Below are 22,243 nucleotides of genomic sequence, written 5' to 3' on the forward strand. Positions count from 1 at the left end.
AAACAAAATAAAAATTATAGTATTATCAAATTAGAGGAACACGAAACTGAATAATAAATGACATGTATGAAATTTATTTACTTTCAGATTTTTATTACGTATCAAAGTTCCCCAGAATAATTTGTAGCAATTTTTATATACTTCATCGGTAAAATTTGTAAAGATTGCACATGAGAAAGGTCACGTATTAGTTTCTAATTTAATTATGATCATTTTCTCATAGGCGTCTATTATAAGACTTTTTCAATCCAGCAAATAATCTACCACAAAAGTTCGATTTCACACGTTAAAAGGAAACTTCCAGACTCTGTTACGTAGGAAAAATTCCCAGAATGTTATGAGCTGTATTGAATTCGTCGTAACAACCTCCGGAAACGAGCAATTCCGAGACCTCAATGTCTTAGCGATGAATTGTCGGACAATTTACCCTTATCACTCGTTATCGTAATACCCTCGATTCGAGGATCAGAATTTTACAACAACGTTTACAGCATCGTGCGATCATCGACACGGTTCGATTCGCACGATCGCCTTACAGTGCCTTATGGTGTTATCGCGATTCGTTCATGCAGATAAACGCCCCGAAAAGATTCGAATAATCGCCGACAATAAACCTTGCATTATTTTAATGTTTTGTAAATAACGAATGATTATATTTAATCGCTGCTATTACTTTTAATGGTTCTTACAATGACGTTTCTTTTTTCTCGACTGCTGATAAAAATTATAATTAGCTTGCCTTTGAATTAATAATACTATTATCTTTCTTCTTTGTGGTATAATTTGAGAGCAGAAAAACACTATACTTATAGTTTAAGTAGTATGACAGTAAAGTTAATAGTAGGGACAATAACAATATACTGTAAGAAATATGAGTTCATTTATAAAAGACACATTTATTTAATAATTATAATAGAAATTTTTAATAATCGAATGCTGTAAAATTCAGCCTTAACTAAAATTTGAGGTTCTATGATTTTAACGAGGTTCTCAATATTTTATCAGTCTCTTCATATACTTCATGAAGGTCCTTACGTCATATGTGACTTCATGATGGTCCTTGCGTCACATGTGACATATGTGACCGGCGCAGCAAATTCAGCCAAGTCAATTATTTGCAAAAAAAGTAAACGAAAGAAATTTTCGAGAGTTCTTAATATCAAAACAATGATAAAAATGAAAAGAATGAGTATCCTTGTTATTAATAATCCACAAACGTCATGTGGCAACATGTGTCAATGACTGATAATTCCGTGTAAAATGCGTACGCAGCTAGAAATACGCCTTTGATAATCGATCGTCTTCAGTGACGCGCGAACAGCGTTCACGAAAATGTGGGAGTACAATAATAAATGAGCGAATACTCAGCATCGTAACTTTCTCGAAGAGACGCATCTCCCTCGAAACTTAGGGTATTCTCGGCTGTCGCAACCAGTTGGTCGTCGAGTTAATGCCAAAAGTCGTTTCGCGGTTCGCAACGTTACGAGTTATGACATAATGACCACGCGCAGCGTCGCGACGATGCTCGGCGGGTAGACGGTTCGCGGTGCGCCGCGACGCTGCTGCATCCGCGGCGACAACGCATTCCAACGATATAAACGGCTTGGCCCAGATTCGGCTGTGTGTGTTTATCCCGCGTGGCCAGCGGATCTTATTTCTGGCATTTCTCTCGTTGAAGGCTGCGAAAACCGCGGACAGGACGCGACTCTTTTCGAATGAGTCAGTTCGAGAGAAAGAAACAGGATATCGTCTGTTATCGGTGTGGAGTAACGCCAATTCTGAACGACCAATTTCGTAACTGTTGGAACAATAGACCATGCCGGGTACTTGATGAATGAAATCGTTTCGCACTTACTAGTCTCGCTATATGGCTCTCTACGGAAAATTCTACACTACTGAATTTTTAATAAAAATTCTTGTACTAAATAATGGACGATCTGTTAATCGATTCTGGTATGTCGATCTTCAATGATTGCAAGATTGAATAACATGAAATCGTTTCGCACGCAATAATCTCATTATATGATCCTCTACAGAAAATTCTACATTTCTGAATTTTTAATAAAAATGCTTGTACTAAATAATGGACGATCTGTTAATCGAGTCTGGTATGTCGATCTTCAACGACTGCAAGATTGAACAGCATGAAATCATTTCGTGTTTACTAGTCTTGCTATATGGCTCTCTACAGAAAATTCTACACTTCTGAATTTTTAATAAAAATGCTTGTACTAAATAATAAACGATCTGGTAATCGATTCTGGTATGTCGATCTTCAACGACTGCAAGATTGAACAGCATGAAATCGGTTAGCACTCACTAGTCTCGTTATATGACCCTCTACGGAAAATTCTACGCTCTTGAATTTTTAATGAAAATGCTTATAGTAAACAATGAACAATCTATTAATCGACTCTGATAGGTCAATCGTCAGCGACAGCAAGATTGAATCGTTTCGTACTTACTAGTCTCGTTTTATGGTCCTCTACAGAAAATTCTACACTTCTGAATTTTTAATAAAAATGCTTGTACTAAATAATAAACGATCTGATAATCGATTCTGGTATATCGATCTTCAACGTCTGCAAGATTGAACAGCATGAAATTATTTAGTGTTCATTAGTCTCGCTATATGGCCCCCTACAAAAAATTCTACACTTCTGAATTTTTAATAAAAATGCTTGTAGCAAATAATGAACAATCTGTTAGTCGACTCCGGTAAGTCGATCAACGATAGCAACGTCAGAAATAGAATTAATTAAATAATCGACATTTCGTAGGGCATCGAAAGCCATTCGTTTATTAAACCAATCGACTGTCCGGACTATTGATACGTTTGTCCTCCTCGAAAGTCGATACTCGAGAATATCTGCCTACATGCATTTATTCGCGAATGAATTCGAACTGGCCGTCAAGAGACAATAAAAAAAGTTCCAGCCCTAGATTGCTTCCACACGCAAACGTACTGGTTGCCTCCATCTCCCGATGTATTATTGAGCCAGTTTCTATTTTCATCGGGATGCCTGTGACAACGGGTGTTCTGCTTTTAAATTAAAAGTCGACGACACGAGAACACACACGTGACGAAAAACACGTTCGATAGACCGTTTCGAGGGTCGATTTAATCGGAATTACGTTGGGAGATTCGAGGTTGGAAATCGCGATACGAAAGTGATTGAATCTTTCAATTTCTTGAGAATGTACATTGAACTTCCATTTCGATAGTTCAATCATAGTTTCAACTTTGAAGTGGAAAGATTGAGTTTTCGAGATGGGTTCAGATTTAGATTTCACTTTGGTCTTCCATTTCAATTTGGAGTTAGACTTAGATTTTATTTGAATTTATCTAATTTTGACTTAGATTTTATTTGAGTTTAGACTCAAACTTGAAGTTGACTTTCAGCTTCAGTCTCCACAAGTTTATAATTAGACTCACATACTTTGAACGGCTTTTATTTTGACTTCGGGTTGCAACTTTGAAACCGAAGTGGAAGTTAGGTTTCAGGAAGACTAACACCGCATCCACTTACCTCAGAATGTTTGGATGGCTGAGCTTATTCATCAACTGAACTTCTTTCAGCATGTTCGGCCTATTCGCAGGCAGCTGGTTCATCTTCAGAACCATTACCTGACTCGTCACTTTGTGAGTAACCTAGAAAACAGAAACAGCAGATGTTAGAACGTCAATTTCTTAAATTTTCTACGCTGTTCACAAATCGCTACACATTCTACTCTCACGGTTTCTCGAACATCGAAGTTCATAGCGACTGTATAAAAATCGTAATGAACCATTTAGTCTTTATCAGACTTCAAATTAGTAGAACAGATTTATGTTCTGGCTTTCTAAATGGAGCACAAATTAATATAAATCAATTACCAGTAATAAAATTACAGAGACGAATGATAAATAGAATTAAGAAGACGTCAAACGACTCGTTGCGTAAAAATCAGTTTAGAAAGTCCCAGTAAAAAGAAATCAATCAGACTCTACGAAGATCATCGTTTTCGTCACGCATAATTGAACTAATTAACAGTTTTCCCAAAGCGGTGCCATAATTTATGAAGCTTCAAGTAAGCTCGAGCTCTTTGAGCGTACTTTCTCGCGTTACAATCTCCGCCAGGCGTTTCTACATCGAGAAGCTTATCTCAATGTAAATTACTGTGTAATTAAGCGTTCTCCTGAATGACGACGCGAGACATCATCCTGTTCGTTGTTTCGATCGTACAACGATATCTGAACTCGCGTTTTCACAGCTCGAAAGACGCGTGAGAGAACAAGCCTCCATTCTCACGAAACAGGAACGTATTAATTCGCGACACGTCCTTTTAGAATCGCTATTGCGTATTCTTACCAACCCTCGTGCCTTCAGGTACAAATTTTATCACGCATTTTCCCTTTTAACTAATCGCCAAATGTTTTCGTAATATGTTATTACTCGTTGTATATTATTAGTTCAAGTATATAATATTATATATAACTTCACATATGACTGCATGTAATTAAGGGGAACGTGTTTAATTGTATAAGGGAACTTCTTCATATAGGTAACAGATCTGTATGAAAATTTAATTTAGAATTTAAACTTCATGTATTAAATTAAAAACTCGTGTTCATAATTTTGATGTACATATGTCACACATGTGTGAGAGACGCGGTGGTTAATTTGTTGGAGAAAAATCAATTTGTGTTGCCTGTTATATGAATCAATTTTCAAAGACATCAGCTTCAAAGACATATCGACAATCAATTTCACTGAAGGGTTAAAAATACCACAAAATTCTAAAAATTTAAATTTCAAACATCTGTGAAGTTCATAAACTTCCTCAACTTCAAAAATGCACTTCTAAATCATATAATTTTTAAGTCGATGAATTTTCACATATGAGACTTGATCATAAGTAGAAGGAATAAAGATGATGTGGTTAGGAGGTGAGTAGGTCTAATTGTAATTATAGGGCAACGTCGTGGTTAAAGTGTTAGAGGAAAATCAACTTGAGCTGCCAGTTATATCAATCAATTTTCAAAGACATATCGACAAATAATTTCACTTAAAAGTTAAAAATATCACAAAATTTTAAAAGCTTAAAATTTCAAACATCTATGAAGTTCATAAACTTCCTCAACTTCAAAAATGCACTTCTAAATCATATAACTTTTAAGTTGAGGAATTTTCACATATGAGACTTGATCATAAGTAGAAGGAATAAAGATGATGTGGTTAGGAGATGAGTAAGTCTAATTGTAATTATAGGGCAACGTCGTGGTTAAAGTGTTAGAGGAAAATCAACTTGAGCTGCCAATTATATCAATCAATTTTCAAAGACATATCGACAAACAATTTCACTGAAAAGTTAAAAATACCACAAAATTTTAAAAGTTTAAAATTTCAAACATTTATAAAATTCACAAACTTCCTCAACTTCAAAAATGCACTTCTAAATTGTACAACTTTTAATTGATGAATTTGTACATATAGGACTTGGCAATAAGTAGAAGGAATAAAGATGATGTGGTTAGGAGGTGAGTAGGTCTAATTGTAATTACAGGGCAACGTCGTGGTGCCGTGGTTATGTTCTCGATCGGGTTCTCGCGAGAATCCTAAATCTTTTGGTAACGGTACCCGCTTCACGCCGTTGCAGATGCAACGAGCGTGTTCTACGCGTTACGGAAGCACGGCCGCGCGAGAATTCGTAAAAGTGCGAGACGATGCGATGGGCCGTCCCGTTACGCGAGCGACTCAGACCAAATTAAAAATGGAAACCACCGGAGAATTCGCCCGTGTTCGAACCGATTCGAGGATTTGGGGCTTCCACGTTTCTTAGGCCGTGTCCAATGACACCGGAATGCGGCGTCGCGTTGCGGATAACCTCGGGGCTGAGCGTTACGGTTTTAATTAACTGTTTTTTCTGCGTTAAATATGCATATTGGGTTACTGAGTGGATAATTTTGGTAATATAATTTGGTGGGATGCACGTGGTGCAAAGAATATGGGTTTTATACTTCAAGTTTGACGAAAATGATTATATGGACTCTACTGAAGTAAATAGCGAGGCTTTAGTGGACTCTTGATACAAAATGGCGGAGTTACGGAGGGTAGGTTAGGTTGTAAAAGGCTGGTACGGTTTGATGACATGAAGGTTGCTTTTGTGATGTACAAGTTTCATTAGAAAGACTACAGAACCTCGTTAATATTCTTGATATGGAATTTTTTATTGTTAAGTAGCAATGTATACATCATGTAACTGTTTCTCCCTTGTGTACCAAAAATAATATGTATTAGGTTATTACACCTCAAGTAGAAAATTTTGAAAGTATAAAATCGTAATTTGATGTCATGAAAGTTTTGCAAAATTGTACTTATGTTATTTTCACATTTCAAGTTTAATAAAAATTGCTGCACAAATCCTTTACTAATATTCCTGATACAAAATGGCTGAATTACAGAGGGTCGAGGTTGAAACACAAAATGTCTGATATGTTTTGACGACATAAAAATGTCACACAATAACACTTATGACATACCAGTATAATTAGGAAAATAGAAGTACTTTGTTAAAGTCCTTAATATAAAATTGATTATTAAATAATCACACAGTATATAAATTAGTGAGACCATCTGCATAGTCATTTTGGTCAAACTTGCAGTTTCAAACTGATATGCTACAAGCATCATTTAGTAGCTTTATCAAAGCATCTTAAAATTCATCAGATGTGCAACAAGGTAATAATTAGAAGATCAGATACGTAAAGCCATTTAGTCCGACGACTGATATTTGAAATTTCATTGTAGAAACTTTTACTTTCATGTTCTTTCACTTCTTGATTATCCTTTACTCCCATCCGCTTCGTGTGAATCGAACGGTTCGTATCCGTGAATAAACGAATAAATGAATAAATGTATAAGCGACTTCGTATTAGCTTTGTTCGTGTATGTTGAACATAAGTAAACTGATAAATATTCAGTCATTTTTGGTGATAACTATGTGGTCAAATTTTACAGTGACCTTTAAAGAGTCAATATTTTGAATGCTTGCAATAAATATTGGATGAAGAAAATAGTGTATGTAGAAAGTTAGCCAATAAATACTGTTAATATTTTACTACAGTCAGTGAGTGCTGAATGTATTAGCAAATAGACTAGTAAATTCTGTCAGTGCTTTAACAGTGAAGGAAAATGTTTGCCAGTAACAATATCGTACTGCTACGTAATATGACATGTAGCGATGATTTAATCCGCGTGTGAGCTCAAACAAATCAAATCTTAAATCATCACGACGAACATTTCATTTATCATATATCTAATATAATTTAATATGAATATTTAATGTGTTATCATCTCCATTGAAAATTCCAAAAAACTACCAAAGTCTCCTTAACTAAAAAACCAATACAACGATCGAATCCTACCATTTTATTTAACTAATCTAGTAATGACAAGTTTGTTTTCCAACCCAGAGGTAAAACGAAAGAAATAATCGACGAAAATCGTGGAGAAATTCGATCAAGGGAAAAGGAATACGACGATGTGGCGAGGTGGAAATTCCACGGGTTAAAAAGTCGAGAATATCCAAAAGGAATTTGGCCAGGATTCCTTGGCAGTGGCTGGCTTAGTTGGATCGCGGCCAAACGATGACGAATACGCGTCGGAGTCGACGGGTAAACAGAACGCTTGCAAATCGAGCGTTTCGTAAAAAAAAATAACAGAAGGGGAAGAAGGAAAGGAGAAAGTGATGCTAAGTCGATCAGTAGCCCTCGTGTAACGTTTACGTCGGGAAAAAATGAGACTGTTGCACTTTACACTCGTTCGACCCCGAGATCAACCCTTCTCCTCTTACTTTAACGCGGTTCACCCTCTTGCATTTGCTGTTGTATACATATTTACATTTTTCTTATATACTTTCTTATATTTACTGGTACTTAGTATATTTTATTTACTTATTATTACATTTATTTATAATACTGTGTTATTATATTTACTTACTTTCTTATTTTATTTTATTTAAGTATATTTATAGGCAAAAGCTGTATGCATGTGTACTTCCTTATACTTTATGATGTATGCTTTATTATATTTAAATATATTTATACACGAAATCTTTTAGCATGTATACTTTCTTATGTTCACTAACGTCCAGACTTCCTATGTCCACTTTATTATAATCATGAACTCTTTATTACATTGAATACATTTATACTTGAAAATGTACGAGCTACGTCCAAAAAGTATGACCATCTATTACCATCAAATTATGTAACAAGTCTACGAGACGTAATTAGAAATGAAATTCTGAATGAATAAAAACCGAAATGAAATCGTTTTCAAAACAGGTAGAAAGTTAAAATTTCTTCGAACTTGAAATTCCACATTAATTAACGAATTAATTCAGTTTTGCAAAAAGTACTTTGTTAAAACTCGTATCGAATTAATACCCGACATTTAAAGTATCAAATCACGTTACGAAATTAATAGTTCCTTTTCTCTCCGTACACATTGCATGATTCACGGGTAGTTGGCGCACACGAATACGAAATGTAACTTGTGATTAAAAAATAGTCGAAAAGGAAGCGGTTATGTTCGTTGCGGAAACTAATTAATATTCGCGGTTCTCGATTTTAGAGCAACTTTTATGTTTCTCCTCGTTCCCTTCACCGGTGTCACAGTCTACCGATTACCGCTTTAATTCGCGAATATATTTTAATGTCAGATAAACCAAGCGCCGGTTTACGTGGTCTACGCCAGCTTTTTCGTACACGTCAAGCCTTGTTAAATCTATTTTAAGTAGCAGAACCGAAAATTTAAATGAATCGGACGTTACGATCTGTGCTAAAAGAGTCGTACAACGTGCTGAAAAAATACGGTAAAGTCTTTTTATATGCTCCAGAAACAAAATTGAAACTGGAACGCGAGTTACTGCTTTCTTTTAATTACAAACATCCGCTTCTTAGTTTGACTTTTAAACATTTAAAGCTTGACGTTATTTTGTCAGAGAGTACATTGTATTTTATGAAACGTAGTGTTTGATGAGACTCACTTAGGAAATACATAGAATACATACTATTTAATGAAACTCACTTAGGAAATACATAAAATACATGCTATTTGATGAAACTCGTTTAAAGAAAACAGAGAATACATAGTACTTGATGAAACTCACTTAAGAAATACAAAAAAAAACATGCTATTTGATGAAACTCGTTTAAAGAAAACAGAGAATACATAGTACTTGATGAAACTCACTTAGGAAATACATAGAGTACATACTATTTGATGAAACTCACTTAGAAAATACATGAAATACATACTATTTGATGAAACTCACTTAGGAAGTACATAGAATACATACTATTTGATGAAACTCACTTAGGAAATACATAAAATATATGCTATTTGATGAAACTCGTTTAAAGAAAACAGAGAATACATAGTACTTGATGAAACTCACTTAGGAAGTACATAGAATACATACTATTTGATGAAACTCACTTAGGAAATACATAGAATACATACTATTTGATGAAACTCATTTAATGAAAACAGAGAATATACAGTACTTGATGAAACTCACTTAGGAAGTACATAAAATACATACTATTTGATGAAACTCATTTAAGGAAAACAGAGAATATATAGTACTTGATGAAACTCACTTAGGGTAACTCTTCACCTATCCACTTAGACATGAAGTTAAAATCTATTACAAAAAGGTGTGTCCTTCATTGAGATGTATATCTTGAAATTCATAAACTGCATACATCTCCATGTCCTCCATGTCATGTACTCTAGATGTCCACATTTCTACATCCACATAACTACATCCACATCTGGCTCTCAAACATGCCCAACCTCAAGTACAACCTCCCTACATCTTCAACACTTTGAACAAAGTCACCCGTTAGACCAGAAAACAACAAAGTTAGAAGTAAACCGAATCGAATCGTTACCGCATGATTTAAACCGCTCCGTAGTTTGGCACGACATTCAATTCTCGAAGCATTCCGTTATGCAAAAAGGATGCCAGACAGTCTTTTGTATCTCTTTGCTGAAACTCTTGTCTCTGGAGCCGCGAAAGTCGTCGGCCAAAATAATTAGCCTCGCGGATTCATTTAAATAATTCTCACTGTCTGCAGGTGGAATTGCGTACTGCACGCATGCGAGCACATTGTTAACGGAGAAAGCACGCGATGATTATATTGTATCGAGTGATTAATGCATCGCAACGGGCCTTTCCACGCGCTCGAACACCGTGAACCTTTGAACGCGATTCCTGCTCTCTTCCGTTCACCTTTCGATTTTTTGCATGCTGAGATGGAACCGGGACGATCGATCGATCGCTTTCCTACTGACCCATTTTACGGCCTCTTACCGGTCTCTTACGTGCCACTCGGTTTTTGATTATTACCTTCCAGCTGCAGTTTCTGGACAATTTTCCCATGAATGTATAACGAGGCATTTTCAAATTGTTTTGATGCTATTCAATTTTAAGCGAGTTTCTAAATGGACTGATGGAACATCTCCAACGTGGAAATTTATAAAGAGATGAAATCTTGGGAATATTATTCATATGCATGTTCATATGTATGTTGATATGTGTGTTCATATGTATGTTAATATGTATGTTCATATGTGTGTTCATATGTATGTTCATATGTGTGTTCATATGTGTGTTCATATGTGTATTTATATGTGTATTCATATGTATGTTCATATGTGTATTCATATGTATGTTCATATGTATGTTCATATGTGTATTTATATGTGTATTCATATGTATGTTCATATGTGTATTCATACGTATGTTCATATGTATGTTCATATGTGTATTTATATGTGTATTCATATGTATGTTCATATGTATGTTCATATGTGTATTCATACGTATGTTCATATGTGTATTCATACGTATGTTCATATATGTATTTATATGTGTATTCATATGTATGTTCACATGTGTTCATATGTGTTCATATGAATGTTAATATGTGTGTTCATATGTATATTCATATGTGTGCTCATATATGTTCATATGTGTTAGGTGTGGATTGTGTAAGTCTGCTTTCATTTTTTTATTAAAATTAGCTGATTTTATTCTGTCCTGATTTAGCTATTTGTTTTACTCAATAAACATTTACCTATCACTTGAATTCCACACAGTTAAGAAATTGCACCTAGACTTCATTCAAAGTGACGTCGATCGAATTGCTCAGCTTCAATTCAATCCTCTAAACGAATCACAGCTAACTGGCGAGAAATTGAATCGTGTTTAAAATAATGAATAGTCCCCCGTCGCACATCGAACAGAAGAGAAATACAGAAAAGCGAGTTCAGTGAACCTCGCTTTTCAAGGAAAAAAGAATAGGAAGTCTAGAGATTAAAGGCTAGAATAGGGTGGCTAAGATTTCGACGATTCAAACGTTGTCGAGGGAAAAAAGCAGTTCTCTGTAAAGTCTCTATAAAGCGACACAGAGCTCCATTAACGCCTTTGTCAAAGAAGAGAACGATTTCAGAGAGATACACCCTCTTGTTCGGCGCGGTTAACGCCAGGGTGAAAACAGTCGTCGAATTCGCTGCTCAACGTCCTAATTGCGATTTAATAAGTCTCGATGAAATCGCTCGTTGATAAGATAACCCGATCGTGAGTTTACGGAGCAATTAAGGCCGTCACGGTAATTAAAGGGCGAGCGTTTTACGAGGCTTGTTTTATTCGGACTTGTAACGCGAGAGACCGGCAAAGGTCAACGTCTATTTGTAACTGGACCAAATTATTCGCGGTTACGCGAAACGCGGTGTTATTTTTGCAACCTCTTAATCGCTCCAATTATCAAGAATGAATTACAAGTAATTCGTGCACTTTCGTGCGATCGAGCTTTCTTAATTAGTTGGATACTGTAACGGGAAGCATTGTAAATCTTTATTAGACCGACGATTCACAACTCTTATAGTTATTCTACGCATACAATTATTAACGAAAATGCAACAAATTGTAGTTGAAATAATTTCAACTAATTTTTAACATTAACGCAATTTAATAATTTAATTCTTCCAAAATTGTGTCTTACTATTACAACTTTTACTTGGTATATTTTTACTTATTTAATAGTCTTACTATTTAATAGTCTTGCTATCAAAATTATGTGTCCTACTATTACACATAATATTTCACAATTAAAATGCAGAGTGAAATATTCTCCCTGCCATCAAGAATTGCCACGAATTCAACGTACTCTTTACAAGAATTTCATTCTGTAACAGCAGATAACGATTTGTCAACATTCACGCTCCGCGAACAGCAAACGGTATAGCTACCGAAGAAAATGACGAATGCTCGAGTTCGTTTGAAGGAAACGCAGGGATAATTAAAATCCACGCACCAATTAAAACGAGGAGTCGAGTGTGGGCTTTTGAAAGTTCAAAGTTTACGTCAGCGATGCGCGAGACGAGGTTTCAGCAAAAGTCAATTGCGAGGGGGTTCGTCCACGTAGCCGCGGGTGCAACGGCTTCCTTCGTGCGAGAAGTGAACTTGGACACCTCTGAATTTTTGTATTCGCAACCTTTTCAGTATGCAAATTTTTGTACTTTCAAATTGCCGAATGTTCAAATGTAAATTTATTTTAAAACGCAGAGGGTTAACAGGGTTGAGAGGGTATTAGGGTTAGCTCTTTGCATATTTTTCCTGGAGAGGCTACTTTTGTACTTTGCTACATAATTTACACTGGAATTATTTTTGTATACTACCCACACTTTTGAACAACGAAAGCTCAAAGTTCACCGGAGATTAATGTTTAAAAATAAAATGTATGTCATCTCGTTATTTGGCCAAGCGTATATTGCCAATTGCAAGAATTTTCCGGTTCTACACATCCCCATTTACTACGTGAATATAAAATGTAACATGATTTTTCGACCCAGTTTCAAATGTTTCCCTGGAGCTTAAATTTCACACGGCAGACAGCATAATTCGTATAAAACCAACAGAGCGATTCGTTTTAACTCGGTTCGAAGAAAGCCACGGTTCTATTAAGAGCGATTTACCAATTAAGAGCGTTCCTCGAAGGCCGTGCCTTGAAAGGCTTTACAAGTTCACAGGTTTTTTCTTCTTCATCCTCGGAGACGGTCCGAAACGGTGATTAATCAACACCGTCGATGAGTTATCAAGAACACAACTGGCTCCGTGGAAAAATCGAAGAAAAGAACACCGTCATATATTTTCACGAGACGCGAGAGCAAAGAGGATTTCACTGACGATCGATCGCGAGACACTACGATAAATTTCTTTCTCGCCTGCCATTCTACACACGCTTTCTCTGCAAGAGTTTCTATATTAATATTTTTTCGATCGCTTTTTCAACAAAAAGTTTCTCTTGGATCTTCTCTTTTAATCGTTAAGCTCTAATGCAATTTGTCGCTTCGTTTTGCTTGGAACTTTCAGAATTAGCTGACTGTTGTTTACTCTGTAAGGTTTCTTACACCCTCTGCATCGTGATACTGTGACCTTTCATCATTCATAAACACGTGATTGTACGGGATCTGTGCGGGATCTGATACGTGGATATAGGTATTTATGGGTCTGCGGAATTAGAAATGTCGAGACACAGATTTAAACTTACAAGGATTTAGAGACATAGAGATTCGGGGTGTATGTCTGGAGATATATTTGGGGGTGCTGAAGTCTAAGGATTGGAAGGTTGTAGGGATTTGAAGATATAGATCTCGAGATATAGAGATTTAGGTATATAGGGCTTTAAGAGTATAGGAATCTAGATATAGAGACTTGGGATGCAGGAAGTAAAGAAACTTTGAGGTACTGGAGTCTAGGTGTGTGGACACTTGAGGATACAGACATATGGGAATATTGGGATCTTGTGATATAGGACTCTAGAAATATAAAGATTGAGTGATATAGAAGTTTTAAGGTACAGGAATTTGGATACACAGGAATTTGTACTTATTGCAATCTGAAGATACATGGACTTGAGCATATGTGGATTAGGAATACACATGTGGGAACATAAGAATTTTGAGACATGTAAAACTTGAAGGATTTGAGTATATGGGAATATTGGGATCTTAGGATAAAGGACTCTAGAAATATAAAGATTGAGTAATATAGAAGTTTGGAGATATAAGAATGTGGACATATAGGAATCTGAAGATACATGCACTTGGACATACGTGGATTAGTGATACACGTGTGGGAACATCAAAATTTTGAGATATGTCAAACTTGAGGGACTTAAAGATATAGGAATATTGGGATCTTAGGACATAGGATTCTAGAAATATAAAGATTGACTGATACAGAAGTTTGGATATACAGGAATTTGTACTGATAGAAATCTGAAGATACGTGCACTTGAACATATGTGGATTGGTGATATACATCTGGAATATCAGATTTTTAAGATATGTAAAACTTGAGATACTTGAGGATTGAGTAATATAGAAATACAAAGAGTAATATAGAAGTTTGAAGATACAAGAATTTGGACATATAGGAATCTCAAGACACATGAACATGAACATATGTGTATACATGATATACATCTGGAATATCAGATTTTTAAGATATGTAAAACTTGAGATACTTGAGGATTGAGTAATATAGAAATACAAAGAGTAATATAGAAGTTTGAAGATACAAGAATTTGGACATATAGGAATCTGAAGACACATGAACTTGAACATATGTGTACAAGTAATACACACATATGTGAACATCAGAATCTTCATATACATATGTAAAACTTCAAATGATTCAGTAATATAGTAACCTAATATTTGAAAGTATAACTACATTAGAAGATGTAGAAATCTGAAGATATCTCCTAAATCTGAATCTCAAACCATAAAAAAGACCTTGTAGACATAAGGATTAGCAAAGTAGATGAGAAAGTCCACAAGAAGAAAGTTCGAAAAGATTTCGGACTTATTTTCTCATCCCTCTTTCTACTGGCACTACCAGCTACTTATATCACGTTTTAGTCTCGTTATCGCAATAAAATGGCGTTTCGCTTTTCACCTAAATGGAAACAGGCTTATCTGGCGACAAAATGAAAAATATAACGCGTCAGTTAATCAGGTCGGCGTTCTTTTTTCGTATCGATCGAATTCTGGTTTCGCTTTTACACTCGACGAGTAAAAGTTGATCGAAGAAAAGTTCACCGCCTACGGAATATGGAAATTCTCTCCGTAATTAACTTAGATACGAAAGCGTGTTCGAGAAAATGCTAGGAATCGAAATGACACTCCAGATCCTAGATTTCTCTGACTGATCGATCGACAGATGTTCTTCAACGGACTTCTCTACGAACACATTTAAATGCGGTAGAAACTTGATCACTAATTGTTCCATTTTACCACATATTTGGTACATAAAAGTACAAACTTAAGTGAGCGTTTATGTTAAATGCTTGCTGCATCATTTTTCTTTTAACGAGACAGAGAAAACAAGATAATAAACAAGATCTTTCAAGAATTCAAAAAATTCATACAGCACAAACTCACAACATTTTAAAGAGGGATTAAAAATTGTAATTACAAAAATAAAAAATATATTCGATAGTTCCATTGATTATGAAATTTGCTGTTTACGTTGAAAGTACAATTTCATATTATTTCATATTAATTTATTTTATTTTTTATTTATGTAGCTTATGATACAACGAAGATGAAATTTGCTACTTGTGTTGAAAGTACAATTTCATATTATTTCATATTATTTTATTTTATTTTTTATTTATGTAGCTTATGATACAAAGAAGATGAAATTTGCTGTTTATGTTGAAAGTACAATTTCATATTATTTCATATTAATTTATTTTATTTTTTATTTATGTAGCTTGCGATACAACGAAGATGAAATTTGCTGTTTATGTACAAAGTACAATTTCATATTATTTGATATTAATTTATTTTATTTTTTATTTATGTAGCTTATGATACAACGAAGATGAAATTTGCTGTTTATGTTGAGAGTACAAATTCATATTATTTCATATTATTTTATTTTATTTTTATTTATGTAGCTTATGATACAACGAAGGGTTGATTGCCTAAATACTTGCATTCTAATATCCTCACGTCCGTACAAAATTCTATTGTACCATAAAGCAGTAAAATTATAATAAAACGTTTCGAAATGTATAACGAATGTACTAGCACTAATCGGGGAAACTATGTATAATTAGAACGAATGCACGTTATAATTAGCCGTAACAGTCGATTATGCCCGATCGAAATTCAGAATGAAGAAGGAAGCGTTTCCAAATCGCTTTTGGCAACGCTTACTTCCCCGTAATTGGCGATCGTGTATGACGGAGAACGTGAAGAAACTCCATCACTTTCGAAACACGATGTTTCGCGTGAATTTCCGCCGATTTCCGCGGAAAGAGAGAGGATTCTTGGAACGCGGGATCGGGAATGAGCGAACCGCGTAACGAAGACGGTTACGACTATGCAACCTGTATGTACAGGCTGTTTATAACATATGGTTCCTTCGAAACTAGGATTAGGAGCTTTTGAGAACTTCCATTCTCAATTATTCATTAAATAAACTTATGAATTGCAATTTTACTTTATCATAACATCTATATAATTTTTTAAAAAGTACAAGGTAAAGTTTACCTTTAAGGTACAAGCTAAGTTTCATTGTAATTTAAGAACATATCAACTTCATCAGATTTTTTAGGACAAAAAATCCTCAGTAGTTTAACATCTACAAAAATTGTTCGAAAATAAAATGCACCTCGAAGAACAAGGGTAGGTTCTATAAAATATAATGAATTAATGGATTGATTAAAGTATAGTTCATTTAGGAAGTGAATACCTGACTTGATTGGGGGCTTTGAAAAGAAGGATGTGAAGCTTATAAAATTACTTAAGAAACATACCCCTCAGAAAACAGTTGGATTGCAATCTAGGACATGAACACCTCATTGGCTCTTTGAAAAGAAAAATGAAGCGTCTACAAAATTTCTATGAAGACGTAATGTACCTTGGAAGTGAAGTTTAACCCTCTTAGCTGAAAAAATTGCATTTAGCTATCGAATCTGAAGGTAAAGTTCAAGACAAGAATAGTCTTAGAATTGTTAGTCTAAGAATAAATAAGAATATTTACAAAATCCAAAAAGGAACATACTGCAAAATAAACGTAAAGATAGAGAGGTAGCAAGTGAATACCAAGTGTTGTAAAAGGGTTAATTACCCCTTAAATAATGCAGTAAAAAGTAAATGACGGTTGAGTAAAAGTAAAGAATGTATTCTAACCGATTCTAAAACGAAGGTCGCAGTTTGCGCCAAAACGGATTAAGTATGAGGATATTATGAAACAGCCTATAGGTGGTATCGGCTAATGAATCGATCGTAGGACGAAATTGAGCGAGGAACGAGAAGCCGTAACAGAGGCTCATTAGAGAGTGTTGTTCGTACTCCATGGCCAACGCTGCGTGACCGGCTTTCTCGACCGCTTCAAGCATTCTTAGTTCGCCGCAGGAAGGAAATGCTCGCATGGTGTGCTTCTTCGCCTCGTAGCCGAGCCAAGGTCGTTGTTTTCTGTATCCTACGAGGCCGACGGTATACGTACACTTCCGACAGATCGTTCACCAGCTATACGGCCTTACGAAGGTCTTCCGCGCGAGCACCGAGTCGCGTCGCGACGCTAACCACTTTTGACCTCTTGACCCCCGGCGATCGATCACTCGCTCGTCTCTATTTACTACCACCATGTAAACCACACCTGGCCGACTTTCCAATAACGTTATTTACTGTATTTCTTTACCATTTTCTTTACTTCTGTACTGTTACTTTAATTCTTCAGTTTTTGTTGTTTCGAGTTGACACTGATTCATGGTGACGTGCATGAGGATACTTCGCGTTCTATAATTGGACTGCAAATGTTTAAACACGACTTGAGAACTTTTATATTCTTGAATGAAGAATTTGACGCACCAGGTGTGTCATATATTTTGTAGAGTGGAATATCATTTGGGGAAGACGCACACGCTGCGTCAATGCAATGTTTTGATTATTGGACGCACAAGATGCGTCATACATTTTATAATGTCAAATATCATTTGAGGAAGACGCACACGCTGCGTCAATGAGATATTACGTTCATAGCATTGGACGCACAAGGTGCGTCATATATGTTTACAATGTTAAATACTATATTAAGAAGACGCACACGCTGCGTCAATCAGATGTTATGTTCGTATAGCACTGGACGCACAAGGTGCATCATACATGTTTACAATGTTAAATATTATATTAGGAAGACGCACAGGGTGCGTCAATGGGATGATATGTTTATATAGCATTGTCGCACAAGGTGCGTCATACAAGTTTACAATGTTAAATACTATATCATAAAGACGCACAGGGTGCGTCAATACAATACTTAGGTTATATAGCATTGGACGCATAGGGTGCGTCATACATGTTTGTAGTGTTAAGTATCATTTGGAGAAGACGCACACGCTGCGTCAATAAGCATTGGACGCATGAGGTGCATCATCGTATACATAGTATACTAAGTTTCAACCCTGTATATTATTTCAAGAGGGTAGTTATCAAATTGCAGTTATCGAGTTTTTCCAATATGTTACATTTATAATTTTTCCAAAAAATTATAGGCAAATGGATGACACCAGTGGAGATTGTCTCTTCGCCTACTACTTTCATTCCCTTGAGTGTTCTAAAGGTTTGGCACGTGTTCATACGTCCGACGATTGAAGTGGTGCAAACACTGTGAAATTAGGTGTTCTAAACGCTCTATAGTTTGACCTTTTGAGGATGAACTTACAGATGCGTGAAAACTAAGGTAAATAACGGTATGGCTACTGGTAACATTTACAAGGTAAAGATACAGGAAGATGTATCAAGTGTGTCAAAAGGTCAATCTTAGTCTGTTGTACTCTTCTGGCTCCATATAGAAGAGTGTTTCCTAGCACGTAATTATTATAGCACAATCTTATGAGATAAATGGCTCCTCAATGACCTATCATACGAAGGTCGAACATCTCGCTTTGACTCGAATAAAGATCTCAGCCCCAATGAACGATCCAAGTCCCTGTTTCTGACGAAGTAAACAATCAATCACATTCTCTCGTCAAAAATTATTAATCGACTCGCAGTTAACATTGAAACCGTCTCGAATACCGCAGCGACCGAAACCATTGTTTTACAGCCGGCAGTAAAACTGTATCGTAAAGTCTCTGTTCGACACGAGTTTAGAGCGTGGTTTGCTCGTCATAATTAATAACGCTCGCGTCGTTACGTTACGCTAATCGATCCTTAATGACGCGGCTCGTGGTATTAATATGCTGTGTGATATAATTGCCGCGTAACTCGTGCGCCAATTGAGCAAACTTCGAGTCTGTGTATCAAAGTGACCGATACCGACGTTGCGATCAAAGGGAAGCGTGTTGTTTGTTCTAAAAATACGTTGTTCGAGCAAATTCCGTGATACACACGACATTGCTATTACTACTTGTTGGAATGACCCAACACTTACGATTATTGTTCTTCCTATTTTCCTTGTAATGCAACTATCTATTTTTTGGTCCTTTTGTATCAGTTTGTAGGGGAGACGCACATGGTGCGTCAGTCAGATGTGATTCGATTGGACGCATAAGGTGCGTCATATGCTTTTTTAATTTTAAATCATTAGTCAAATATTAATATCCATAGAGGACACACACGGTGCGTCAATGAAATATACTCCAGTAGTACTGGACGCACAGGGTGCGTCACATGCTTTGTGATTTTAAATTATTAGTCAAATATTAATATACATAGGAAACGCACACGGTGCGTCAATGAAGTATGTTCCAATAGTACTGGACGCACAAGGTGCGTCAATGAAATATACTCCAATAGTGCTGGACGCACAGGGTGCGTCATATGCTTTGTGACTTTAAATTATTAGTCAAATATTAATATACATAGGAGACGCACATGGTGCGTCAATGGAATGTCTTGGTTATATAGTATCAGACGCACAAGGTGCGTCATACATTTTGTAGTGTCAAGTATCATTTGAAGAAGACGCACATGCTGCGTCAATGAGAAGTTATGTATATATAGCATTGAACGCACAAGGTGCGTCATACATTTTGTAGTGTCAAGTATCATTTGAAGAAGACGCACATGCTGCGTCAATGAGAAGTTATGTATATATAGCATTGAACGCACAAGGTGCGTCATACATTTTGTAGTGTCAAGTATCATTTGAAGAAGACGCACATGCTGCGTCAATGAGAAGTTACGTATATATAGCATTGGACGCACAAGGTGCGTCATATATTTTGTAGTATCAAATATCATTTGAGGAAGACGCACATGGTGCGTCAATAGAATAACTTGGTTATATAGTATCAGACGCACAAGGTGCGTCATACATTTTCAACTTAATTATTAATAAAATAAATGTATCCATGAAAGACGCACATGGTGCGTCAAATCATATATAGACAAAGAAGTGCATATAAATAATACTCAATAAGAAATAATATAAAATAGAAAAAACTTGTAGAGACCCGAATATAACAGCAACGAACAGTACTTTAAGACATAAAATAGATTTGTGACCATTGTTCCATTCAGAACAAGCTAATGAAATCTGCTCGAATAACGTTGGCTTGAATTTGCTAGCAGCCAGAGTCGTTTGCAACTCATCGGCCGATGTCAAAGCGCCTACATGAACAGCAACTACGTGAACTTTCTCCGAGGCATCTGCAAATCCTTGCGTTTCACATGCGTTTCGGTTGGACTGCATTCCAAGCCGGAATGAAATTCTCTGGGAAACTGTACATCAGCGAATAATTGGATTCAGTGTTCTTGGGTGAAATTTTTAAGTGGGTCGCCGTTTTCGAGTTGAACGAAAGAGATACACAATCGCAGATAGAGTCGAGCATCGTATTTGCAACTATTAAGTTTCGAACCTTTCCTTCCTGAACTATTCGTTCATATTCAACGGGTAATCGATTTGAACGCATCGAGGCAAATCGATGATTGGCCCGCAGATTTTGTAACCTGCTATTCTTTGCTGTTTCGTAACCTGTGATTCCAGGCACAAATGAAATAATAAAGAATTAGTTACACTATTACATATACTGTAGAATAAAGAGTGGCTTCGTGCTGTTTATGGTTTAATAGAAAAGAAGAACGAGGAGAGAAAACGTCGGAGGAAATCGGCTGACCGAAAGGACACTCGGTGAAACGACCTTATTTCAATACCTGCATATATAATAACATTACCTGTCATTGTAGATAATTTACGGCATTTTCACCGCGACGATATCCGCGAGCCATAAATGCACGTACGAATTACCACAAGTACAATAATTGCATTCCATTCGAAGCGATGCGTTTCCAAGGACACCATGATTTATATCGATAATAAAACCTCTTTGTTCGATTCAATATAACCCTCGCAGATACAAATCTTGATAGATATACAATCAGTTAAATTAGGGTGAATCCGCGAAATTACGAGCTGATCGTGTCTCCGGTTAGCGGCTATCGATTGTAGCGTATTGATATCCCCTTACTGCAATAATCATACCACTGTTAGAAACCACTAATCTATAGAGGGTGTTACGACTAGTGTAGGTATCTGAAATGGGGGTTTTTAGGAATTGGGAATTTGGGAATTGGGGAGTTCAGGAAGTGGGAATTTAGGAATTGGGAAATTTGGAAATTGGGGAGTTATGGAATCGGAGAATTATGGAATTGGGGAATTATGGAATCGGGGAATTATGGAATCGGGGAACTATGGAATCGGTGAATTATGGAATTGGGAAATTTGGAAATCGGGGAGTTATGGAATCGGGGAATTATGGAATTGGGAAATTTGGAAATTGGGGAATTATGGAATCGGTGAACTATGGAATCGGGAAATTTGGAAATTGGGGAATTATGGAATCGGTGAACTATGGAATCGGTGAATTATGGAATTGGGAAATTTGGAAATCGGGGAGTTATGGAATCGGGGAATTATGGAATTGGGAAATTTGGAAATTGGGGAATTATGGAATCGGTGAACTATGGAATCGGGAAATTTGGAAATTGGGGAATTATGGAATCGGTGAACTATGGAATCGGTGAATTATGGAATTGGGAAATTTGGAAATCGGGGAGTTATGGAATCGGGGAATTATGGAATTGGGAAATTTGGAAATCGGGAAGTTATGGAATCGGAGAATTATGGAATCGAGGAATTATGGAATTGAAAGATTATGGAATCG

At 36.2% G+C, this 22,243-nt stretch overlaps 1 protein-coding gene across 3 annotated transcripts in view; it reads right to left on the reverse strand.

The window, feature by feature from the left end:
- cdi (serine/threonine kinase) overlaps positions 1–22,243 on the reverse strand; it is a 45,445-nt gene that overhangs the window by 7,287 nt on the left and 15,915 nt on the right. For all 3 annotated transcript variants that reach the window (XM_076534366.1, XM_012298919.2, XM_012298918.2), the window contains exon 3: positions 3,531–3,652. In XM_076534366.1, coding sequence (XP_076390481.1) covers positions 3,531–3,652 — 122 coding nt within the window. The remainder of the gene's footprint in view (positions 1–3,530; positions 3,653–22,243) is intronic.

This window comes from Megachile rotundata, chromosome 1 (assembly GCF_050947335.1).
Source record: "Megachile rotundata isolate GNS110a chromosome 1, iyMegRotu1, whole genome shotgun sequence".
NCBI classification, from domain to species: domain Eukaryota; kingdom Metazoa; phylum Arthropoda; class Insecta; order Hymenoptera; family Megachilidae; genus Megachile; species Megachile rotundata.